The sequence below is a fragment of the Cetorhinus maximus genome, chromosome 8 (assembly GCF_964194155.1).
Source record: "Cetorhinus maximus chromosome 8, sCetMax3.hap1.1, whole genome shotgun sequence".
NCBI classification, from domain to species: Eukaryota; Metazoa; Chordata; class Chondrichthyes; order Lamniformes; family Cetorhinidae; genus Cetorhinus; species Cetorhinus maximus.
In genome coordinates this window covers 53,848,396-53,875,456 of record NC_135886.1, presented here as the reverse complement: position 1 = coordinate 53,875,456, position 27,061 = coordinate 53,848,396, and the positions used below count along the sequence as shown (strand labels likewise).

General features: G+C 43.5%; 1 protein-coding gene across 2 annotated transcripts in view; it reads right to left on the bottom strand.

Moving 5' to 3' along the window:
• Positions 1-1,346: 1,346 nt before the first annotated feature.
• Positions 1,347-27,061, bottom strand: part of LOC144683646 (leukocyte surface antigen CD53-like) — an 88,608-nt gene continuing 62,893 nt past the window's right edge. For both annotated transcript variants that reach the window (XM_078546894.1, XM_078546893.1), the window contains exons 5-8: positions 22,467-22,559; positions 10,819-10,917; positions 9,455-9,538; positions 1,347-4,711 (exon numbers count right to left, since the gene is read on the bottom strand). In XM_078546894.1, coding sequence (XP_078403020.1) covers positions 4,640-4,711; positions 9,455-9,538; positions 10,819-10,917; positions 22,467-22,559 — 348 coding nt within the window. In that variant the 3' untranslated portion in view covers positions 1,347-4,639. The remainder of the gene's footprint in view (positions 4,712-9,454; positions 9,539-10,818; positions 10,918-22,466; positions 22,560-27,061) is intronic.

The window sequence follows — 27,061 nt, the reverse complement described above, 5'->3', positions numbered from 1 at the left end:
GCCACAGCTAGAGTGTTATGTGCAGTACTGGAATCCGCATTATAGGAAGGATGTGATTGCACTCGAGAGAGAGTGTAGAGGAGATTTACCAGGATGTTGCCTGGGCTGAAGAGTTTTAGATATGAGGAGAGATTGGATAGACTGGGGTTATTTTCCCTGGAGCAGATGAGATTGAGGGGGAACATGATTGAGGTGTATAAAGTTATGAGCGGCGTAGATAGGGTAGACAGGAAGGAACTTTTCCCCTTGGTGGAGGGATCAATAACCAGGGGGCATAGATTTAAGGTAAGGGACAGGAGGTCTAGAGGGGATGTGAGGAAGAATTTTTTCACCCAGAGGGTGGTGGGAATCTGGAACTCACTGCCTGAAAGGGTGGTAGAGACAGAAACCCTCATAACATTTAAGAAGTATTTGGATATGCACTTGTAATGCCATGGCCTAGTGCTGGAAAATGGGAGTAGAATAGTTAGGTACTTGTTTGACCGGTGCAGGCTCGATGGGCTGAAGGGCCTTTTCCTGTGCTGTAGACCTCTATGACTCTATGACCCTAAGTCAGGTGTGTGATGATATACTCTCTACTTGCCTGGATGAGTGCAACTCCAATAACACCTAAGAAGTTTGGCACCATCCAGGACAAAGCAGCCCGCTTGATTGGCATCCCATCCACAAACATTCACTCCCTCCACCATCAACGAACAGTGGCAGCAGTGTGTACCAGCTACAAGATGCACTGCAGGAACTGAGCAAGACTTCTTAGGCAGTACCTTCCAAATACATGACTACTACCATCTAGAAGGACAAGTGCAGTGGATAGATGGGAACACCACCACCCAGAAATTCCCCTCCAAGAAACTCACCATCATGACTTGGAAATATATCACCGTTTCTTCACTGTTGCTGGGTCAAAATCCTGGAACTCCCTAACAACACTGTTGGTGTACCTATGCCACATGGACTGCAGCGGTTCTAGAAGGCAGCTCACCACTACCTTCTCAAGGGCAATTAGGGCTGGGCAATAAATGCTGGCCTAGCCAGTAATGCCCACATCCTGTAAATGAATTTTAAAAAATTCTCCACTGAGGCCGATATCTTTAAATTCCTCAATCTTGCTAGACTCATCATTCCCCATTATTTCCGGAATGATTTGTATGTCTTCTACCATGGTATTTTTGGAGTAGTCAATGGTTGGAGGTAATCCCTGCTATTTCTTCTAGCTACAATCATTCCCTGGTGATCTCTCCCCTGCGATCTCCCTCGCCCCCAACCTCCCATTTCTGTATTGACACCACTGTGTCCACCAGTGAATTGGAGGTGGGTTTGGATTTACAGCAGGATTCACATCAGTCTATTTTTACAGCAAATAAAGTTTATTTCCTGAGAATTGAATGCCTGTTGTTTAAAGAGTGCACTACAGCAAACAGTCTACAGAGTTTAATTGAAAAATACCTCTATGAAATGCAAAGACACTTGTGACTGAAATTGCAGCAAATTCTCCTGATAAAAGCAGGATGCTATCTCCAACAAATTGCAGTGAGTAGAGGATAGTTACAGAATATCAATTATATGCATAAAATAATCGCAGTCATTTACAGCAGTGTCTGTATGACCGACTAGTGAATTGCTTAATCATCTCCATTCTGACTGGGAATAGAGGTGACACTACATGCAGCTGTGAAGAACTGCCTTAAGGTGGAATCATAGAATAGTGAGCAAAGAGCGTAGGAGCAGACATTTCAAGACATGATTGCCTGTTCTCCAAAGGATTGGATAATATCTTTTGCACTTTCTGCCTTGTTGCTATGTATAACTAATGGGATTCAGATCATTAAAATGAGTGATTGCCACTGTATTCTCAAACTGATCTACACTTGGGATTAAGTGGTTGAAACACATTATTTTGAAACCATATTTAAATACTAAAGCCCTGTTGGATCAATTAGATGTGTACAACCAGCCCATGGAACTACAGCAGAAGCAGTTTTTTAAATCTAATTGAATATTGGGATGTAACTGGCTCTGGGTGTATTAGATTAACAGTCTATTAAACATAGAGAATTTGGAAAACACAGTTCAGCTCTTCCCTCTAACCTGCTATGCTGTGGTATTTTAATTCTTAAAACTTAGACTCCTTTATAATAATTTACAGCTGCAAAGCAAGAACAGCCAAAACTGAGAAAAGGCCATCCGGCCCATTAAAGCTAATCCTTCTGGTATTCTCCCATCTTATCCTCAATTCTATTTTGAAAATTGGTTGGGGAAATGACCCATTATTGCTGCTTCATGGGCTTTTCTACTGATTGACCTCTCAATTATTTGTAATGCAGCCAAAATGCACTGCTATGGGACAAACTAGCATCGAACATTCATGCTCTAGGTAGTATCTCCAGGTGGCGACTGGTTGGTGACCCTTCACCCCTAGTTACATTATCAGGAGAGCACCCTTCAGGGCGTTTGAATGTGCAATGTTCAGCTAATGAGAGCTATTTTAAAAATGTTATTATCAACAGCCGAGTTGAAGTGATCTTGAAGGATCGACAAACATGAACCTATTGTTGAGCTTTGTGAAAGCTCATGTGCAAGACTGTCCATAGGAAAGTGCCGGATTCTCAAGTTTTCAAGATGGCTAGAGTAGGGTTGTCAACTCTGGTTCGCCATATTCCTGGAGATTTCATCACATGATCACCCATCTTCAACTGCCCCACCCAGCCCCTTCCTCCATCTCCATTATTTTAATAATTAATCAAACAAATGGAAATTCACTTTTCTTCAAAGTCCCTGTGATCTTTCTCCTGGGTTGCTACAAGTAGTTTGTAGAGGTAATCTTTACTTCCCAGAGACTCAAGGTCTAAGACAATCCTTCATGGTTGGCAACACAGTCTAGAGCTGAGAAATGTCCTGCTTATTAGATAGGTTACAGTCCCCCAACCAACGTTCTCTTCAATCTGTGTGGAAGATCGGCACAGGCCATGCACAAGTTACTGCAAGTATGTGGCCATACAAAAATATTTAAAGGTCCTTCACAGTTAAACAAATGGACCCACACTTCAAAAACAATTAGAGGGTATGTTGGTACTAACCCAATCAATGACAAGCTGCTGATGCACAAGGCCAGACAGATCTCCAGGTTGAAGAAAAGAAGGAATTTATCTTGTGCCTTTCACCTCATCAGGACATCTCAAAGCACTCACAACCAATGAGCTCCTTCAGACGCTGTTGGAATTGTTGGCAAATTCAATCAGCCAACTCGAGACAACAATATAGCATCTCAGCATTCTGCCAGAGCTGTGTCTGTCCTGCCCTAAAAGATCATTTCCATTTTGGAGCTGCTCATGTGGATAATTTATATGGAAACTTCCTGCAAATATAACCCTCCTCTCTGACTGTAACTGGCCCACAGCCAAAAGCGGCTGTCAGCAAAGTCTAAACGGCAGTGACTGACTCCTTCCATTTTCAGGGAGATGAAACTCCAGAATGGACAGGTGAATGGCAATTTAAATTCAATATCTGAGAGTGTGAGATGGCCCATTTTGATAAGATGAATAAACTTATTCTCTAAGGAAAACAAAAGTCTAAATGCATAGAACGAAAGGAAGGGCTACACAAATCATTAAAACTAGCAATGTAGGCTAATAAGGCCAGGAATATTGGGGTCCATTTATACTGCGGTAGCATTGGAAAGCAGAGAAGTTATGTTAAGCTTCTATAAAACCGTGGTTAGGTCACATTTGGAGCACTCTGTACAGTTCTGGTCTCTGTATTATCGAAAGGATGTAGTGGCATTGGAGGAAGTGGAAAAAGATTTACATGGATGATATCAGAACTGAGAGGTTATAACTGTCAGGAAGGAATGAATGGGCTGGGGCTCTTTTCTCTAGAAAAGAGAGGCTGAAAAGAGAGATGACCTGATTGAGGACTTTAGGTGGATGGATGGATTTGATAGGATAGGCTTAGGGAAGGTGTTTCCATTTCTGGTCAAGAACAGACTAGGAGCCATAAATCAAAGACAGTCATTAATAAATCCAAAAGGGCAACTTGTTTACTGGTTGGAGTAGCTAGAATTTGGAACTTGCTACCAGAAGGAGCAGTTAGCATAGGTGCTTTTAAAAGGAATCTAGATGAGTATGTGAAGGAGAGGAATAGAGGGAATCTGTTGACAGAATGAGATAAAGAGGGCTGGGAGGGGGTTTGTATGGAGTATAAATACTGGCTTGTTTCTGTGCTCTGTATCCTGTCTATTCTATGTAGCATTGAGAGCTCTGGTTGTTGAATTTCCCATTGATGCCTGCCAAGACAGAGAGGGCCTGCCCTTTACTCTGGAAGACAGTGAAATGCAGGGCTATTAAACTCCAAACTTCCTCAACAAAACAGACAGGAGAAGGCAAAGTAGTCAGTTTGATTTGATTCCTTGAAGAGCTGTTATTGAAGTCCAAAGCGAGAGATTGACAGGTGCTGTAGATGTACCAGAGATGTGGCACTGCAGGAGGACCCAGTTCACATAGTTGAAACTCGTACCATCTCTTAACAGGTGGCAGCAGGAAATGAGCAAAGTGCCAGTCTTCAGAAGAGCAGAACCTATGATCATGGATACATTTACAATCCCACATGATGGGGTTTCCTCTCTGGGAGAAACAGCATCAGTTCAATTGTCGTAGGACTTGTAGTTATTACAGATATGGCAGTACATGGTCATAGCAAATGACATGCCGAGTACCTGAAGGCAATAAAAGCTAAATGTTAACATTTTCCATTCTATGCTCACATTATAAATGACCCATTTCTGCCCACTCTGCTTCCTGTTAGCTATCCAATCCTCTATCCATGCTAATATGTTACGCCCTACACCACGAGCTCTTATCTTTGGTAGTAACCTTTGATATGGCATCTTGTCAAATGCCTTCTGGAAATCCAAGTACACATCTACAATTTCCCCTTTATCCACGTTGCTTGTTACTTCCTCAAAGAACACTTATAAATTAGTCAAACACGATTTGCCTTTCACAAAACCATGTTGATTCTGTCTGATTGCATTGAGATTTTCTAAGTGCCCTGCTATAACCTCCTTAATAATATATTCCAGCATTTTCCCTATGACAGATGTTAGGATAACTGGCCTGTAGTTTCCTGCTTTCTGTCTCCCTCCTTTCTTCCGCTGCATTTGATTTTTTCCAATCTGATGGGAACTTTCCAGAATCTAGAGATTTTTTGGAAAATTAACACCAATGTATCTACTATCTGAGCGACCTTCAGACCCTAGGATGAAGTCCATCAGGATCTGGGGACTCGTCAGCTTTTAGGTCTAATAATTTTCTCAGTACCCTTTCCCTGGCGAATGTAATTGTTTTAAGTTCCTCCCTCCCTTTCACCTCCTGATTCACAATTATTTCTGGGATGTTATTTGTATCCTCTACAGTGAAAACAGATGCAAAATACCTGTTCAATTCATCCACCATTTCCTTGTTTTCCATTATTAATTCCCCAGGCTCTCTCTCTAGAGGACCGACACTCACATTAGTTACTCTTTCCCTTTTCAAATACCTGTAGAAACTCTTACTGTCAATTTGTATATTTCTAACTCACTTTCTCTCGTACCCTTATTTCACCCTCATTAGTTGTTTTTAGTCATTCTTTGCTAATTTTAATATTCTGTTCAATCTTCTGACCTGCCACTAATCGTCATGGAATTATACACTTTTTTCAATTTGATAGTATCTTTAACTTCTTTGGTTAGCCACGGATGATGCATCCTTCTAGAGTCTCTCTTTCACATTGGTATGTATCTTTGCTGAGTGTTATGAAATATCTCCTTAAATGTCTGCCACTGCATCTCTACCATCCTACCCTTTACCCTAATTTCCCAGTTCACTTTAGCCAACTCTGTCTTCATACCCTCATAATTGCCTTCACTTAAATATAAAATATTAGTCTTAGACCCATACTTCTCTCCCTCAGTCTGAATGTGAAATTCAATCCTGTTCTTACCTTTGATATTTTTTATTATTTTGACCTTTAGATCTATTGCCCCTAGCTGCTCTCTATGCAGAACCTCTTTCCTAGTCCTATCTATGTCGTTGGTAATTACATGGACCATAACAATTGGATCCTCCCTCTCCCACTGCATGTCACTCTCCAGCCCAGAGCAGATGTCCCCAACCTTGGTACCAGGCAGGCATCAGCCTTCTGGATTCTCGCTTTTGGCTACAGGCAACTCTGTCTATCCCCATGACTATACTGTTTCCTATTACCACTACATTCCTATTAACTCTCCTCCCCACCATTTGAATGGCTTCCTGTACCATGGTGCCATAGTCAGTTTTCTCACTCACCCTGCAGCCCCTCCTTTCATCCCTAGAAGCTGCAAGAATCTCAAACCAGTTGGGAAATTGCAAAGGCTGAGGCTCCTCCATGTCTACATTTTCAATCCCCATTCCTGTCTCAGTTGCCTGTGCCTGACTATGAACCAACTCAGAAGACCCTAGTCTAAGGGTGCTTCTACCTCCTGGAACAACGTCTCCAGGTAACTTTCCCCCTCTCTGATGCATTGCAGTGTCTGTAGCTCAGCCTCCAGCTCATTAACTCTAAGCTGAAGCTCCTTGAGCTGCAGACACTTACTGAAAACTTGTTTTCCTTGGATTGCACTGGCATCCATAAACTCCCACATAATGTAGCTGCAACACATTACCTGTTCAGCCATCTTTATAGTATTTTAATGAATTATTTATTTTATAATTAAATTTTAATTATTGCCTCTAGTCCTGCCTGTGCTTATATTCTTAGTTTTAATCTATTCCTAAATGACCTACCTTTAATTTTAAGATTTCATCCCTTTGTTTTAGATTCCTCCTCCAAAGGATATCATTCCCTGTACCTCTCAAATCTCTTTATCATTTAAACACCTCAGTTAGGTCACCCTTCACCTTCTAACCTCAAGGGACTACAAACTACAAGTACAGACTACAAGTTTCTTCAACCTGTCCTTGTAGTTTAACTTCCTAAGCCCCAGTACCATTCTGACTTTGCTCAACACAGAGTGGATTTTTTGATAAGGGGAATGGGGTAACTAGAGAGCGTAAATATTAAGGGTTAGGAGGAATTATTACTTTTTTAAACAGTGGGGTACTCAGACCTCAAATGTGTGGCTGTGAAGAGCCTTGGAGGATTTATGTGCCTCATGGATGCTAGTTAGCATTTGACATTCCTTCAGACTGGTGCCAGGGGTATGATGCTTTCACACCTGGGCTGCCAATGTGATGGTGGAGTGATTATTTCCATCAATGTGATATAGATTTTGTTATGGACTTAATTTTCCAGACAGATTTCTCATTAGAAACATCAAAGTTTATTTATGAGCTGCAGCAGCAGTTACATGCTTCCATCAAGCTCCACAACTAGAAGAAGGACTCCCACTCTAAGGTTTCCCATGCTTATATCTGATTCGTTCACACTGTCATGTGATACTATACAACATAATAAGTCTTAAAGCTGCAGTCACTACATTCCTTAAAGCTACAAGTACTACATTCCTCCCCCTTAAAATTTTTTTGTACAGTTTGTATTTACAAGAACATCTACCTTCATGACATTACAAATATATACACGGGTGATGGAATTATGGGTTCAGTCTCTCAGGTGGCTTCCTGATTCAGGTGGAACATTGTAGCTCTACGACTTTTGAATCTCTTATAGGACCCGCATTATCTGGAACCGCAGCAACATCAGGTACCTCTTTAGGCACAGGCAGCTCAGTGTTATCTACTCTGATAGAGACACCTAGTATGTCTATTCTTGGTTGAACAGTTTCAACAGGGACCACAGGTTCTACAATGGTTACAGGTGGAACATCATTTTGTTGGGGTTTCTCCCTTCTTCTCAAATGATCCATGAGTTTGTGGGTGATCCGGCCTTCCACCTCTATGTGGTACGAAAAGGGTCTGGTCACAGAAACTATCACACCAGGTCACTCGCATCTTGGAAAGTTAGACGACTTTTCCTTTTAATACTTCTTTAGCTTCATTCAGCTGATTCTTCAGCTCTTTGCTAGACAGCTAGCTTCACTGAGCTGGCACTGCCTTAAAGTTTCTCCGAACTCCTGTCTCCTGGCTGTATCCAGCTATATATGACTTCCAGGGCTTCCTGTGAGCCCTCTCCGATTACCAGGGCTTCCCCTGAGCCCTCTCCATTGCCAGGGCTTCCTCTGATCCCTCTTTGATCACCAGGGCTTCCCCTGAGCCCTCTTTCAGTTTCTTCTGCTCTGCTTTCATTTTACTGTTTAAGACAGTCTTCATTTCTTCATGTTGCTGAATGGTTAAGCATTCCTTTTGCATTTGATCTTGAAGGACAATCAACTGTTCTTTCAACTGTTAATTTTCTGGTTGCCCTCTCTCTGGGGTGTCTTCTAATTTTCTGTCAATAGCCATTTTTCTTGTATTCACCACTTTAAATATATTGCCGCTTTATGAGCAGTCACTGGGTTTTTTTTAAATGACTCGGGCTGTCTCTGCAGCTGTTGGCTTTTCTGTGATGTTTTTGAGTTTTCCATGCTTTTCCTGTTTTGGTGGGCTCACTGGCAAACGTGGCTATTTTTTTTAAACTTTGTAAAACTTTGCTCCTGTTCGAAAAAAGGTTTCTTCTCACTTTTCTGGGCGAGTTTTTTACTAACTCCGCAGATTCTTTTGATGTTGGGAATCTCACACTTCAGGAGGCTCAGTGGCCTTGTGGTCCGATCAGGGTCATTTTTTAAAAAAATTTAAAACTGCAGGACTGCTTTCTGCTCTGATTACCCTTTTTAACTTGTGAACTGTCAACTCTTTTTTTATTTTAGCTCTGCAGTCTTTCTTTTACTGTGCACTGAAGGTTGTTTTTAAACCTTTCTTTACTTGTAGCTGTGTGCCAGCTTCTCTAACCTACTGAACCTGCGGGGCTTCCACCTGTTTTATAATTTAAGCACAGATTCTCTTTTCTTTTTGCCTCTGCAGGTCCTTTTCTTTTAAATGTCAATGTCAGGAGTGCTTCGGGAGATTTCTCAGCCATTTGGATCAGGGTTTGTTTTTTTGCTTTAACTTAAAATGACAGTGCTTCTGTTTCTTCTGTTTGAACTCTTCAGCATATCTGGTGAGTAAATCTTCCTTTTCTTCTGTTTAAACAAGGTGCTCACAGTCGCTGGGTAAGGGACAACGGCAGACCTGATCCCATCCTCATTGCCAGTTTGTTATGCACTTAATTTTCCAGACAGGTTTCTCATTAGAAACATCAAACTTTATTTACAGGCCTCAGCAGCAGTTACATGCTTCCATCAAGCTCCACAACTAGAAGAAGAACTCCCAGTCTAAGGTGCCCCGCTCTTAGAGCTGATTCTTTCACATTGTCACGTGATACTATATAATGCAATAAGTCTTAAAGCTACAGTCACTACATTCCTTAAAGCTACAACTACTACAGATTTACTTGAAGTACTTACCTGGACAATTGACACACAGATGACAGCAATTCCAAGAATTAAAAAGTTGGCATCAAACCATTGTTGGGCCTGGATGTAGCAACCCTGGTAAATGCACAGACAGAAATTTCAGAATTTTCTTTGCAATATAGCAAGCGGGAGCCGCCCAGAGCACATAGATAGCTGACTCTGCAGCCTACTGGGACCAACTGCAGAGCCACACACACAGAAGCACTTGCACAGACATGCACATACACACACGCACACACACACACACACAGATACATGCAGACAGATATCTGCACACAGAAACACTTGGAGCAACATGCACACATACAGACAAATACATGCACATGATTACACACACAGATATACGCACACGATTACATGCACACAGGCACTCGTGCACAGAAATACACATAGACACCACATACACAGATACACAAAGACACATGCATATACACACAGATACATGGTCAGACACATGCACACAGACACACCTGCACAAACACATGCATGGACACAGAGACGTTGATACACAAACACAGGGACACACCCACACAGATACACACAAACAGACAAACACATGCACACAGGCACAAAAACATGTGTACAGGCACATGCACTCAGGCACACAGATACATAGGCCACACAGGCACATGTGCATAGACACATGCATTGACACACAGACACACACATACAAACAAGTATATGCTCACAAACACACGCATACTCACAGACACACACACACATAGACATACGCATGACACAAAAAAATGTTCACCATCATGCGCATGCAGAAGGATACACACACAGATCCATACATGCATAGAGAAACATACACAGCACCAGACCCACAGAGATATGTACACAAAGGCACACAGACAGATGGACAGACACACAAACACATGGGGCAGTAATTTCTGGTCGGCGAGTGGGGGCGGGGCCTGCTCGCCGACACATAAAATGACGCGGGATGACGTCGGGTGTGCGTCCCGACATCACCCTGTGTCATCTAGATTCTCAGTTCGGCGGGCACGCAATCGATTCGGCTGCGCGCCCACCGAACTGTCAGCGGCCACTTAAGGTATTTACAAAAGTAATTTACTTAATTAATGGGTCTGCCCATCCAACCTTACAGTTGGCGGGCAGGCGAAACGCCCAGGCGGCCTTCTGAAAAAGCATGAAACCTCATCCATGGACGGGATGAGGTTTCATGAGGGATTTAAAATGTTCGGAAAATTTTTAAGTAAAAGTAATGGACTTGTCCCAGCTCATGTGACACTGTCACACATGAGCCGATCTCCCTGAGGCAGCACTTTGCACAAAAACAAAGAAAAGCACACACAAGCACACACATAATTTAGGACATTCGTGCACATCACCTTTTGGAAATAGGTGCAGTTTGAAAATTCTACTATACAGCAGGACTTTGGCACAGTGTCTCCCCAGTCAGTGTGGTTAGTAACACCACAGCACTGCAGCTAAGAGGAGGCAAGAGAAGAATAAAGTTATCCTCATACAATAAGCAGTAAGGTCATCAAAATAAGAAAGAAATAGTTAACATTTCAGGTCAATAACTGTTTTTCTCTCTCCACAGATGCTGCCTGACCTGCTGAGTATCTCCAACATTTTTGGTTTTTATTTCAGGTTTCCAGCATCTGCAGTATTTTGCTCTTGTATCAAAATAAGACATGAACCCATGGGTATAGATGATTACTAAATCATACGCTATAATTTTAAAATATTAATTGTTGAGATGAGGCCTTTTTCACAAAGTTGATATTAATTGACCATCGCTATTTACTAGGTTCTTAACTCTGATTGGATGTAATCTGGAAGTTTCATCACATGTCACCCCCACGCCAAATGCCCTGCCTCCATACTTGTTTTATTGGTCGCCCAATGTAATCATTGTTATGGTGTCCTGCTTTCCCATGGCTAATTAGAAGAAAAGCAGGCTCTTAATTACCCAAATAGATAATGCACGACTGTCTGTCAAATAGCCAGTTTAATCCTGTCTCCGGTGTTTTTATTGCAAACATACACTGAAGGAAATTGAATACATCACATGATTTGTTTTAGTGTCCCTTGAATTTTGTTCTGGGTTACTGGGGGCAGTATTTAGTAGATCCCACATCATTTCTGAAGATCCCAGCATCAGCCTGGAAGGTTGGCAACTCCTGGGAAGGCCCTGTACTTCTGTAGATGTTTCATTGAACTGAGTGACTTGGTTAGGTCACTTCAGAGTGGCAGTTAAGTACCAACGAAATTTGTGTGGGACTGGAATCATGGGTAGGCTAGATCGGGAAAGGATGGCAGGTTTTCGTCCTGACATTTGTGAACCAGTTGGGTTTTTGTGACAGTCTGACAACTTTGAGGTCCACGTACTTTGTGACAATTTCATGACATCCCTAACAATATCAGCGTGTGCTTTGAGTCATCACCTTTGTTGTATTTTCCCAAAATGGGAAATTCACACAGATGCTGGCCTGGTTAAATATTGGAGGTGAACTTCCTCATGGTTTTCCTTGCCGTTCTGCTGTGACTTGAGGGAAATAGCCTGATTGGAATCATCTTCCCTCTCTAATGCCGTGTTTGGAGGCAGGGAAGGAGTTCAATTGGGTGGAATGGTGGCGGGGGGGGATCCCAATTAAGCCCATGGCGGGAAGGCCCATGGTTGTCCTTAAGGACCTCATCCTGCTACTACTTGTACTAACCCAGCTAAGGGTGGGCCTGTTACCACATGGGAGCATGATAAGTAAACCTGAGTGGGCTGCTTGTTGTCTCCTGGTCACAGGGCAGAGAGGGGTGGGGTTCCTCCTTCAAAAGCATTCAGTGCCTGATCAAGGGACCCAGCATCGGGAATGGGTGGGGTGGGCTGCTGAGAACCACGCCCTTCCCTTGCTGCCGACCCCCCGCTACGCCTTAACCCCCCCAACCTCCAAAACCCTTCCTGCCAATTCCATACTGCTAGCTTTGGTCACTCCAGGATCCCAGGCCCCTGTTGCCTGTCGTTCTGGCAGCAGCCACTGCCTCCCTGGTGACACTGCTGAGGAAAAGAGCTGCCAGTCTCTGATTAGCCAATAGCTCTCGTAGGCTGGACCTCTGCCCATGGGGTCCTGACCCCAGGGAAAGGCCCACCACTGACCTCTTAACTGTCTGATTGGCTCGTGGTTCTGTGGGCCTGCCCCAAAGGAAGGAACACAGGCCTCTTGCCACCTCTCCAGTCAGCAGGCAAGCCCCCATCATCTCCTGAAGATTCTGCCCTCTGGGGAATATACCCTCACACTGTGTTTATGTAAAGGTGTTTTCTGTGGGATTTGCAGTCAGGGTAAAAATGGATTGTTGAAAATATAGAGGCAGAATATGATTATTCATGCTAGAGGATCTCAATATAGCCTGGTTAGAATTGCAAAGTCTGGTTGGATACATTCCAGGAAGTTTCATTGCAATTCCTATATAATCAACCAGACATTTTCTCCCATTCCCAATCTTTCTCTAATAACCAAATATATTCAATGAAAATGCAAAGCCAAGGTTTTGGATGGCCTGATGCATTTGCACAGCAGCATCTAGATTAATTAATATTGTTACAAATGTGAGATTCTGCAAGGCAGCTATATTTTAAAATGTCTACTTTAATTTAAGGTGAAAATGGAATGTCTTGGATAGAGGGATATGGTGATCATATTAACGTTGCCTGGAGACAGGCCTATGCAATCTGTAACCAAAACCTATTGAAAATCAAGGGACAGGTTTCACACCTTGACATGAAAGAGCTGTTTTTATAAAGACACAGTGACACAGAGGGGCAAAGGATGTACTGCTGTACATTTGCACAGCAGCCTCTACATCTGTGAAGAGCAGGGTGACTATTTATGTATTAAATGATGAGCAGAATGCTTGTAAAAGTTGGTTAGAACATAAAAACATAAGAACTAGGAGCGGGAGTAGGCAATTCAGCCCCTCGAGCCTGCTCCTCCATTTATTACGATCATGGCTGATCTCATTTTGGCTTCAACTCCAATTTCCCGCCCTCTTCCCATAACCTTTCAAATCTGTCTAAATCCACCTTAAATTTATTCAGCGTCCCGGCATCCACTGCACTCTGAGGTAGTGAATTCCACAGATTCACGACCCTTTGAGAAAAGTAATTCCTCCTCATCTCTGATTTAAATCTACCACCCCTTAGCCTAAAACTATGGCCTTTCATTCTAGAATGCCCCAGAAGGGGAAACATCCGCTCCAGGTCTACTTTGTCTATCCCCTTTAACATCTTATATACCTCAATTAGATCTCCTTTCATCCTTCTAAACTCCAGCGAGTATAGGCCTAAACTGTTCAATCTCTCCTCATAAGACAAGCCCTGCATCTCTGGAATCAATCTAGTGAACCTCCTCTGAACCGCCTCCAATGCAACTACATCCTTCCTCAAGTAAGGGGACCAAAACTGTGCACAGTACTCCAGGTTCGGTCTCACCAATGCCTTGTACAGTTGCAACAACACTTCCCTATTTTTATACTCTATTCATTTAGAATGCCAAATGCCAAAATTCCATTTGCCTTCCTTATTACCTGCTGTACCTGCATACTAGCTTTCAGCGATTCATGCATGAGGACACCCAGATCCCTCTGCACTGAAGCACTCTGAAGTTTCTCTCCATTTAAATAATAAGCTGCCTTTTTATTCTTCCGACCAAAATGGATAACCTCACACTTATCCACGTTAAACTCCATCTGCCAAATTTTGGCCCATTCACCTAACCTGTCCATATCCATTTGTAAATTTCTTTTTTCTTCATTGCAACTTACTTTCCTATCTATTTTGGTGTCATTTGCAAATTTAGCTATAGTACCTTCTATCCCTGAATCCAAGCCATTAATATAGATTGTAAATAGTTGGGGCCCAAGGACCAAACCCTGTGGCACCCCACTAGTTACAGCTTGCCAACCAGAAAAAGACCCATTTATCCCAACTCTCTGCTTTCTATTGGTTAGCCAATCCTCTATCCAAGCTAATATATTACCCCTAACTCCATGTGATCTTATCTTGTGTATTAATCTTTTGTGTGGCACCTCATCAAAGGCCTTCTGGAAGTCCAGATATACTACATCTACAGGATCCCCATTATCCGCTTTGCTTGTCACATCTTCAAAGAACTCTAGCAAATTAGTCAAACATGATTTACTCTTCATAAAACCATGCTGACTCTGATGGATTGCATTTTGACTTTCCAAATGTCCCATTACTACTTCCTTAATAATGGATTCCAACAATTTCCCAATGACAGATGTTAAACTAACTGGTCTATAGTTTCCTACTTTCTGCCTCCCCCTCTTTTTGAATAAGGGCATTATTAGCATTATTAGCATTTTTTCAATCCACTGGAACCTTTCCAGAATCCAGGGAATTTTGGAATATTATAGCCAATGCACCCACTATCTCTGCTGCCACTTCCTTTAAGACCCTGGGATGTAGGCCATCAGGTCCTGGGGACTTGTCACCCTTTAATCCCAATAGTTTGCTCATTACTTTTTCTCTAGTGATGGTGATTGTTCTAAGTTCCTCTTTCTCTATATCCTCTGCACTACCTGTTACTATTGGTACAATGGTACTAGTGTCCTCCACTGTGAAAACTGAGGCAAAATGTTGATTAAGCGTCTCTGTCATTTCTGCGTTCCCCATTATTAACTCCCCAGTCTCATCCTCCAAGGGACCAACATTCACTTTAGCTACTCTCTTTCCTTTTATACACTTGTAGAATCTTTTGCTATCAGTTTTTATATTTTACGCTAGTTTTCTTTCATAATTTACCTTTGCTGGTTTTATTATTTTTTTAGTAACCCTTTGCTGATCTTTAAAAATTTCCCAATCTTCCAGCCTGCCACTGACCTTTGCAATTTTGTATGCCTTAGTTTTTGCCTTTAAGTTATCTTTAAATTCCTTGCTTAGTCATGGATGCTTTTCCCCCTCTTACCATCTTTCTTCCTCACTGGGATATATTTTACTTGGGAGGAATTGAATATCTCCTTAAATATCTGCCACTGTTCATCAACTGTCCTACCTTGTAGTCTTCCTGCCCAGTCCACTAGGGCTAAATCTGCCCTCATGCCTATGTAGTTACCTTTGTTTAACTCTAGAACACTAGCGTGGGACTCAAGTTTCTCACTCTCAAACTGAACTTGAAATTCCAGCATGCTATGATCACTCTTCCCTAGAGGATCCTTTACTGTGAGATCATTAATTAATCCCATCTCATTACACAAAACCAAATCCAGAATAGCCTGCTCTCTGGTTGGTTGCACAACATATTGCTCCAGGAAACAATCTCTAATACACTCTATGAACTCTCCCTCGAGGCTACCCTTGCCAATTTGATTAGTCCAGTCTATATGCATATTAAAATCACCCATGATTATTGCCGTGCCTTTCTTACATGCTCCCAGTATTTCCTGGTTTATACTGTGCCCTACTGCTAAATTACTGTTTGGGGACCTATAGATTACTCCCACCAGGGACTTTTTTCCCTTGCTATTTCTTATTTCTACCCAGACTGACTTTACGTCTTGCTCTCCAGGGCTTATATCATTCCTCATTTTCTGTTCTTAATGAAGGAAACAGGACTGATGGGAATTTTCAAGATTTAAGGAACAAGGAGTCGCTGAGGTGGGCCTTCCTGATAGAAGCCTCTTCTGGGTTATCCTGTCTGAGTGGAACAAAGGCATTGGAAGATTTGCCGTTGGAGGAAGAAGTGAGCTTGCCAGAACCTGGGAGTGCCTTGACAGTTAATTTTGTATTGCTACCTGTCTGCCAGAGGTGTGGCATAATGTAAAAATTTGTCATACAGTGTATTTCCATTGATCTCATCAGTTACTGCATAAGTGTCCTTTCTTTAAGTTGGTGTCTTAGTTGCCTGTTAAGTAGTTTATCACCTAAATTGATTTTAGTTTGTTACTGTCTTTAAATGTGAAGTCTTGTCCTGCCATTTTTTTTCCGTCAGTCGCTGGGAAATTCATTTTTTCAAAAAGCTCTTGGTCTCTTCACAGATCGTAATAATCTTCAATTCCTGGAGACTCCAGGACAACCTTAGAGTGTTGGCAGCATGAGGTCTGGTCAGTATGGAGTCTTTTACAGATCAATGTTGGAATCACTGCTCTTTATTAGTGATCTGGATAAAAGTATTAAAAGGACAAATCCACATTCACTGATGTGCACAGGAGTTTGAATTTTGGAAAAATAAACTTCAGGCTGATTTCATTATAATACAGGAATGGGCCTGGATGTGGGTGGATATTGTTTGATGTGGATAACTGCACTGCAGTTCCATGCTTATGTTAGCTGTGCAGGATTGCCTCTTTGAAAGGTATAGAGCTTGGGGTCATAGTGCAAGGAATGCTGAGAGCCCATGACCCTGACCTAGTGAGGTCACAGGAAAAGCAAACACGTTTGGGTGTATAGCCAGGGCAGTTAACTGGAAAACTAGCAATATGATCATTCTCCTATATAGGCCTTGATACGGCAATGTCCAAAACACAATGTCCAGTTTCTGGTTTCCTCACGTGCAAATTATCAAGGCCTTTGGTGAAGATCCAGAGGGGAGACAACTAGACTGACACCAAGTCTTAGTGCAGTTCATTACAGGACAGGCTCAGGGAACTGGGGCTTTTTCATTGGAGAAAGGCAAAGGATATTATTGAGATCCTTAAGATGAAGAGAACCAAATTCTATTCAGGTGAATAGTTTTTAGAGCTGGATAGGGAGGATATAGGGCTTCATAATAAGGGAGAGTTAGGTTAGACACCAGAAAATTCATTTTGCAGAGTTGCTGACCTATGGAACAGATTGCCCAAATGTACAGCGAGTAAGGACCATAAGACATCAAAAAAAAGTTGGACAAGATCCTGCAAGTGGCAGTCATCTTGAGTTAACGAGGATGAGTGAGTTATTTGTTATTGCTGAATCCTGGGGTTTGCTTGATCATCTTTTGAGGTTAGAGAAGAATTTTCCAGAAGTTTTTCCCTAAATTACTTTACTTTTTGCCTGTTTTTGTTTGCCAATCCTAGGACATTGTGTGACTGGAGGACAGGGGAGTTGATGGGAAACACAAGCTGTTCCATAACAAAAACAGAATTACCTGGAAAAACTCAGCAGGTCTGGCAGCATCAGTGGAGAAGAAAAGAGTTGACGTTTCGAGTCCACATGACCCTTCAACAGAACTGAGTGTTGTTAGGAGACGGATGAAATATAAGCTGGTTTAAGGTGGGGGGTGGGGGGGGGAAGTTGAGGGTGGGGTGGTTGTAGGGACAAGCAAGTAGTGATAGGAGCAGATAATCAAAAGATGTCATAGACAAAAGGATCAAAGAGGTGTTGAAGGTGGTGATATTATCTAAGAAAAGTGCTAATTAAGAATGGATGGCAGGACACTCAAGGTACAGCTCTAGTGGGGGTGGGGTGGAAAGACTGACAAGGTATTAGTTGTAGATTTTAAAATAATGGAAATAGGTGGGAAAAGAAAAATCTATATAAATTATTGAAAAAAACAAAAGGGAGGGGGAAGAAACGGGGTGGGGATGGGGGGAGGGAGTTTAAGATCTAAAGTTGTTGAATTCAATATTCAGCCCGGAAGGCTGTAAAGTGCCTAGTCGGAAGATGAGGTGCTGTTCCTCCAGTTTGCGTTGGGCTTCACTGGAACAATGCAGCAAGCCAAGGACAGACATGTGGGCAAGAGAGCAGGGTGGAGTGTTAAAATGGCAAGCGACAGGGAGGTTTGGGTCTTTCTTGCGGACAGACCGCAGGTGTTCTGCAAAGCGGTCGCCCAGTTTGCGTTTGGTCTCTCCAATGTAGAGGAGACCGCATTGGGAGCAACGAATGCAGTAGACTAAGTTAGGGGAAATGCAAGTGAAATGCTGCTTCACTTGAAAGAAGTGTTTGGGCCCTTGGACGGTGGGGAGAGAGGAAGTGAAGGGGCAGGTGTTGCATCTTCTGCGTGGGCATGGGGAGGTGCCATAGGTGGGGGTTGAGGAGTAGGGGGTGATGGAGGAGTGGACCAGGGTGTCCTGGAGGGAACGATCCCTACGGAATGCCGCCAGGGGGGGCTGAAGGGAAGATGTGTTTGGTGGTGGCATCATGCTGGAGTTGGCGGAAATGGCGGAGGATGATCCTTTGAATGCGGAGGCTGGTGGGGTGATAATTGAGGACAAGGGGGACCCTATCATGTTTCTGGGAGGGAGGAGAAGGCGTGAGGGCAGATGCGCCGGAGATGGGCCGGACACGGTTGAGGGCTCTGTCACCGACCGTGGGTGGAAAACCTCGGTTAGAGAAGAAGGAGGACATGTCAGAGGAACTGTTTTTGAAGGTAGCGTCATCAGAACAGATGCGACGGAGGCGAAGGAACTGAGAGAATGGGATGGAGTCCTTACAGGAAGCGGGGTGTGAGGAGCTGTAGTCGAGGTAGCTGTGGGAGTCGGTAGGCTTGTAATGGATATTGGTGGACAGTCTATCATCAGAAATTGAGACAGAGAGGTCAAGGAAGGGAAGAGAAGTGTCAGAGATGGAGCATGTGAAAATGATGGCGGGGTGGAGATTGGAAGCAAAATTAATAAATTTTTCCAGGTCCCGACGAGAGCATGAAGCAGCACCGAAGTAATCATTGATGTACCGGAGAAAGAGTTGTGGGAGGTGGCCGGAGTAGGACTGGAAAAAGGAATGTTTCACATATCCCATAAAGAGACAGGCATAGCTGGGGCCCATGTGTGTACCCATAGCCACACCTTTTATTTGGAGGAAGTGAGAGGAGTTAAAGGAGAAATTGTTCAGTGTGAGAACAAGTTCAGCCAGACGGAGGAGAGTAGTGGTGGATGGGGATTGTTGGGGCCTCTGTTCAAGGAAGAAGCTAAGGGCCCTCAGACCATCCTGGTGGGGGATGGAGGTGTAGAGGGATTGGACATCCATGGTGAAGAGGAAGCGGTTGGGGCCAGGGAACTGGAAATTGTTGATGTGATGTAAGGTGTCAGAGGAATCACGGATGTAGGTGGGAAGGGACTGGACAAGGGGAGAGAGAAGGGAGTCAAGATAACGAGAAATGAGTTCCGTGGGGCAGGAACAGGCTGACATGATCGGTCTGCCGGGACAGTTCTGTTTGTGGATTTTGGGTAGGAGGTAGAAGCGGGCCGTCCGAGGTTGGGCGACTATCAGGTTGAAAGCTGTGGGAGGAAGATCTCCAGAGGAGATGAGGTTAGTGACAGTGTTGGAAACAATGGCTTGATGTTCAGTGGTGGGGTCATGGTCCAGGGGGAGGTAGGAGGAAGTGTCTGCGAGTTGACGCTCAAGCTGTTCCATGCCTGGATGGGACAGACTGAATGGACAAGTTTGTCTGTTCTCCTCTTTCTTTTTTGTAAGTTCATATTTATCACACAACAGCTGTCTCTGTGACATCACATTTATGGGCTCACTCTTTATTCCTAATCTTTCAACAAGTTGATAGTTTATTTTTTAAACTTATGCAAGACAAATAAAAGTTGCATCATGCCATTTCAAATTTACTCACCATTTCAGATGCTATCTCATTTTCATTCAAATTTTATTTGAGTGATATTCATTAGAACATAAGAACATGAGAACACAAGTGAAGAAGGCATGCAGTAGAGTGCATACCTCCGCCACATTGTGTTAACTCAACATTATTATAATTGTGCAGTTCTTCCTTGAGCCTTTTTATGTCTGCTCTAGATGCTCTGCTCCATCTGTAACTTCAATTCTAAAAAGTGAAATCTTTTTATTAAGAGCTTCCATCTTACTGAGGAGGCTTCAGGTCAATCCGCATCCAATAACTTGCTCTAAAAATTCTGCTCACATTTTGACAGCTGTGACAAATTTCACCACAGGAGCTGAGTCAATTCACAACATTCTAACATAATCTCCCAATGGTAATGATCCTTTAAAAAACTCCAGGACTTAAGCCTTTGTTGCAACTCGGGGCCCCTGCAGAAAGTTCTGCCGCGCACACAGCTGCTGTAATTGCCCAGGAAGTTTAAACTGCTGATTGGCTGATTTGTTCTGTCCACGACCCTCTGCAAATGTCTCCTGCACTGATCTCAGTGTTGGAGATTTGGGCCAGACACATGCTACTTACCCGGATACTTACCCTGGAATTGTTACACCGTTTAACCTCTGGTATAACTCAGTAATGAACAGTCTAATGAACGGAACACCAGAGCCATCTCCCCACATCCCCCAACCAAAGCCTATTCTCTCCCACCACCACCTTTCATACCAACCACCCACTCCCAACCTGACTACTCCCCGATACAACTACCTACTTCCATCTCACCACTCACCGACCCACCCAAAGACTTGAGACCTTTAAAAACTTACCTGAATATGGCAGCTGATGTCATATCACCCTCCCAGCCTCCACATTCAAAGGATCATCCTCCGCCATTTCCGCCAACTCCAGCATGACACCACCACCAAATACATTTTCCCTTCAACACCCCCGTCAGCATTCCGTAGGGACCGTTCCCGCTGGGACACCCTGGTCTATTCCTCCATCACCCCCTACACCTCAACCCCCTCCCACGGCACCTTCCCATGCAACCGCAGAAGGTGCAACACCTGCCCCTTTACTTCCCCCCTCCTCAGCGTCCAAGGGTCCAAACACTCCTTTCAAGTGAAGCAGGACTACCCCTGCACTTCCCTCAATTTAGTCTACTGCATTCGCTGCTCCCAATGCGGTCTCCTCTACATTGGAGAGACCAAAACACAGACTGGGTGACCACTTTGCAGAACATCTTCGGTCTGTCTGCAAGCATGACCCAGAACCCCCTGTCGCTTGCCATTTCAACACACCACCCTGCTCTCATGCCCACATGTCCGTCCTTGGCCTGCTGCAATGTTCCAGTGAAGCTCAACGCAAACTGGAGGAACAGCACCTCATCTTCCGACTGGGCACTTTACAGCCTTCCGGACTGAATATCGAGTTCAACAATTTTAGATCATGAACTCTCTCCTCCATCCCCACCCCCTTTCCGATCCCCCTTTTTTCTAATAATTTATATATTTTTTAAATATATTTTTCTTTTCCCACCAATTTCTATTATTATTTTTAAATGTATTTCCATCCATTGTTTTATCTCCACCTTTTAGCTTATTTTGATCCCTTCCCCTCACCCCACCCCCGCTAGGGCTATCTGTCACTTGCTCGTCCTGCTTTCTACCCTTAATGTCACCATTAGCACATTCCTTAGCTAATATCACCACCGTCAACAACCCTTTGTCCTTTTGTCTATGGCACCTTTGGCAATCTCTTCTTTGCCTCCACTTATCACTGGCCCTCTATCCAGCTCTACCTGTCCCACCCCCCCCTTAAACCAGCTTATATTTCACCACATTTCTTATTCCTCGTTAGTTCTGATGAAGAGTCACACGGACTTTAAACGTTAACTCTGTCTTTCTCTCCACAGATGCTGTCAGACCTGCTGAGTTTTTCCAGCTATTTTTTATTTTTGTTTCAAAAAAGGGGTGTGTGCCCTCTCCTCATCTATCTCCTCCCGTGTTCATCAGTTTTCCACAGGGATGCCTGCGATCGCCCATTAATCCTGCGGCTGGGATCAGGAGTCTCAGCTGAAAGAGTGCAGAAAAGGTTGGGCCGCAAAAGTCTTCGCGGGCGGCGGCGATGCGCGCAGCATCAACACTGGCCGACAGCTCAGGGCCAGTGTTTGTTATTATTGGAGGAAAAGTGTTTGATGATCAGTGTTGGGAGCAGGGAGGACACCTCAACCAGCTAGAGGCAGGAGCCGATGATTCTGGAGGAGAGACACCAGGTCTCATAATCCCAGCCTCCAAGCATCAGTCACCTGAGTTTGAATTCATTTAACTCATCATAATTAGAAAAAAAAATACAATTTGATGGAAATCTGAAATTAAAATAAGTTGTGTCCATACATAAAAATGTACAGAACTGTTGCCAAGTATGCAGCAGGGCTAAAAGCATTGTTGTTGAAGAATACCAGCTAAACCCATGGAATTTACCTGTTTCTGGATTCCATCCCAAGCTTCCAAAATTCCGGTGTCGTTTTTATTCTTCAAAGCCTCTTTCATGTCTTTTTCGATGTAACTGGTTATCTGTAGAACAGAAACAGGATCACTGTCAGGTGACTGGAATTTCCTTCTCTAACGTCATGTCCAGTGTACCAGAGGCTTAGTGATGCTGATACCAGGAATAATCATCTAGATATAACTTGTCAGGCGGTTCATCTGGGAAATAAATGTTTATTATCCTCTGATACTCTATCCTTCTAATAACTACTGGACATCACTCACCTGCCACAGCTGACTCCAAACTTGGAAAACGGGTTGTCAAAGTTCCACGCTGACTCCACCTACCTAGCTCAACCTTAAGCCGCTACAGGGCTCTGGACTCCTCCTATTGGCTCCTCTCTGTGCCTGTTCATGACCAAGATACATAATAATTAATTCTACATTATCAACCTATGTAACCTAAGTTTATCCTCACGCACACCTTGGCTGCCGGTCCCGACCTAAGCCCGTCACTTTCATTTTTCCCTCTTTTACTTCTTTTCTTTCTATCCCTCCTAACTCCCCCCTCCTGTTGTTATGACTCCTTTCATTTCTCCCATCTCAGGTATTCTCCTCTACCAAATCGCTACCCCAACACTTCGGTACCCTTCAATTTTGCTGCTCCCCTGCCAGTGTCCCAGGTTTGATTCCTTCTTAGATGATCCTGCAGCTTCCATCTGCCTCTCTCAGCATCTTCCGACTGGCTCAACGAGGCACTCAGTGCTGTCCGAGCACCAACCCCAACTGCCCCATCCTCCAATCTCTCACCTCTAGTTCCACCCAGCGTGCTGGAGGGGGGAATGATCTTGCCCATCTCCTCCCCATCCAAATCACCCCTCCCACTGCTGACCCTGTGGACTCTGCCAATGGATCAGCTTTCACTGCAGCTCCCACCCCTGACCCTTCTGTACCTCCCTCCAGAATGCCCAGTCACTCGTGAACACAGGCTTTGCACTCCCTAAACTTACTGTGAATGTTATGGCCTTAATGGGTTCCTGGCTGAAGGGTGATAACAGCTCTCGCCTAAAAGAAGCCTCCGTGCCTGGTTATACCTTTCACCACTTGCCCTGTCTAGACCATCATGGCAGTAGTGTGGCACTTATAACCAAATCTCAAATTGGGCTGTCCCCTATACCCCCAGCACTTACTCCTCCTTTAAATATCTCATCTTGTCCCACCCCTCAACTCTCAATTAAAATCTTGGTTCTTTACCACCTGCCTGAATACCAGACCACTTTTCTCAATGAGCTATCTTCACTACTTTCTCCCTACCCTCAGCCTCTGGGCCGAGTGGCTTCTCATCATCAGTAATTTTAATCTCCATCTCAATTGAGCAGGCTTTCTCTCCTCTGAATTCACCAGCCCCCACTCTCCCTAAATCTTGCCCTCCATGTAAACTCCCCAAGTCATATTCACGGCCACCCCCTGACTTTGCTATCTCATGTGGCTTCATTGCCACCATTGAATTAATCACAGATAAGGCCACCTCTGATCACTTCTTTGCATTGCTGCCCACCCACATCCCTTTCTCCCTCCAAAACCTACTTTCTCTGTATTCATCCCCAGGAAAACTTCTTCCCAAATTTGCTGCAAGATTTGGATCTCTGCTCACTGGGGTGAATGACCAGCAATCTCCATTGACATTCCAACGACAAAGAAAAAATCCAAAGGACGGACACACCATCCGTGGTTAACGAAAAATGTTAAAGATAGTATCAAACTCAAAGAAAAAGCATATAATTGTCCAATGATGAGTGGCAGAAGATTAGTCAGGATATAAAAAACAGCAAAGAATGACAAAAGGATTAATAAGGAGGGAAAAATTTGAGTATGAGACAAAGCTAGCTCGAAATATAAAAACAGATCGTAAGAGTTTCTATAAATATTTAAATAAGAAAAGAGCTAACAAAGTGAGCGTTGGTCCTATAGGAAGTGAAGCTGGGGAATTAATAATGGAAAGGAAGGAGATGGCGGATGAATTGAACGAATATTTTACATCGGCCTTCACTACAGAGGATACAAGTAACAGCCCAGAAATAGCTGTAAATCAGGAATTGAAAGGGAGGGAGGAACTCAGGAAAATTATAATCTCCAGAGAAGTGATATTAAGAAAATTGTTGGAGCTGTGGGCTGATAAATCCCCAGGTCCAGATGGACTTCACCCTACGGTCTTGACGAAGTGACTAGTGAGATAGTTGATGCGTTGCTTTTAATTTTCCAAAATTCACTAGATTCAGGAAAGGTTCCATTAGATTGGAAAATAGTAAATGTAACTCCTTTGTTCAAAAAGGGAGGGAGACAGAAAGCAGGAAACTACAGGCTAGTTAGTTTAACATCTGTCATAGGGAAAATGTTAGGAGCTGTTATTAAAGATGTTATAACAAGGCACTTAGATAAATTCAAGGTAATTAGGCAGACTCAACATGGTTTTGAGAGAGTGAAATCGTGTTTAACCAATTTATTTGCGTTCTTTGAAGAAGTAACATGTGTTGTGGATAAAGAGGAGCCGGTGGATGTACTGTACTTAGATATCCAGAAGGCATTTGATAAGAAGCCACATCAAAGGTTAATGTGAGAAATAAAAGCTCATGGCGTAGGGGGTAACATATTAACATGGATGGAAGATTGGCTGCCTAACAGGAAGCAGAGGATAGGCATAAATGGGTCTTTTTCAGGTTGGCAAGATGTAACGAGTAGTGTGCCACAGGGATCAATGCTGGGACCTGAACTGTTTACAATTTATATAAATGTCTTAGATGAAGGGACTGAAGGAATGGTTGCTAAATTTTCTGATGATACAAAGATAGGTAGGAAAGTAAGTTGTGAAGAGGACATAAGGAGGCTACAAGGGGAGATAGATAAGTTAAGTGAGTGGGCAAAGATCTGACAAATGGAATATAATGTGGGAAAAGTGTGAAATTGTACATTTTGGCAGGAAGAACAAAAAAGAAACTTATTTTATAAATGGTGAGAGATTGCAGAGCTCTGAGATTCAGAGGGATCTGGGTGTTCTAGTGCATGAATCACAAAAGGTTAGTATTCAGGTAGAGCAGGTAATCAAGAAAGCTAATAGAATATCCTTGCTTATTGCGAGGGGAATTGAATACAAAAGTAGGGAGGTTATATTTCAGTTGTACATGGCATTGGTGAGACCGCATCTTCCTTAATTAAGGAAGAATGTAAACACACTGGAAGCAGTTCAGAGAAGGTTTACTAGACTAATACATAGGCCAGAATTTTCTCGTCGGTGAGCGGGGGTGGGCCCTGCATGCCAATGCGTAAAATGATGTGTGATGACATTGGGCGTGTGTCCTGACGTCACCGCGCGTCATTCCGATCTTCCATTTGGCGGGCACGTACCGGAGTCAGCTGCACGCCCGCCGAACTATCAAAAGCCTATTAAGGCCATTAATAAACTAATTAACCAAATTGACAGGGCTGCCCGTCCAACCTTAAGGTTGGCGGGGGGCAGGCGAAGAGCCCAAGCAGCCTTCGCGTTTTGCATGAAACCTCATCCACGGGCGGGATGAGGTTTCATGAAAGTTTTATTAATGAATAAATTTTTTTTTGACATTTCATAAACATGTCCTAGCTCATGTGACATTGTCACATGAGGGGACATGTCTGAATAATTTTTATCTTTCCTTTTTTACAAACTTTAAAACTGAACTTTATCTCCCTGGGACAGCTCTGTGCCTCAAGGAGATTTCTGCACTCTTTTATGCACATGCACGAAAGAGCACAGGCCCTGACTCTCCCTCCTCCCCTCGCCCGCACAGGCACGCGTCATGGTGGGCACGCCTTAATTGGCCAGCCCGCATAAAATAGCAGTGTACAGCCAATCACGGGCAGGCACGGAGACTCACCTGCCCGACAGGCAGAAGATTCTGCTCCTGGAATAGGCTCGTTGCCTTATGAGGAAAGGCTGGACAGGTTAGGCTTGTATCCACTGGAGTTTAGAAGAGTAAGAGGTGACTTGATTGAAACATATAAGATCCTGAGGGTTTTGACAGGGTGGATGTGGAGAAGATGTCTCCTTTTGTGGGATTTAAGACAGAAATGGGGAGAAATGTTTTTCCTTCAGAGGGCTGTGAGTCTTTGGAACTCTCTTCCTCAAAAGGCGGTGGAAACAGAGTCTTTGAATATTTTTAAGTCAGTGCTAGATAGATTCTTGATTAACAAGGGGGTGAAAGGTTATTGGGGGTAGACAGGAATGTCGGGTTGAGATTACAATCAGATCAGCCATGATCTTATTGAATGGTGGAGCAGACTCGAGGGGCCGAGTGGCCTATTCCTGTTCCTAATTCGTATGTTTGTATGATCTTAACAAAGCACAATCTAAGATAAGACCCACAACGATAATAACAGATTCATCAGGATATTTCAGCAAAGAAAAGTAAACTTGAATGGTTCTAGTTGGACAACTGGGTTTATCCCTTCACTGCTACATCTGGCTGGACCACACAAAGAACTATCGGGTCATTATTCTGCTCCTTCTTCTGGGATTATCCTGGAATACAAAAGGTAATCCCTGGCTTCTATTCTCT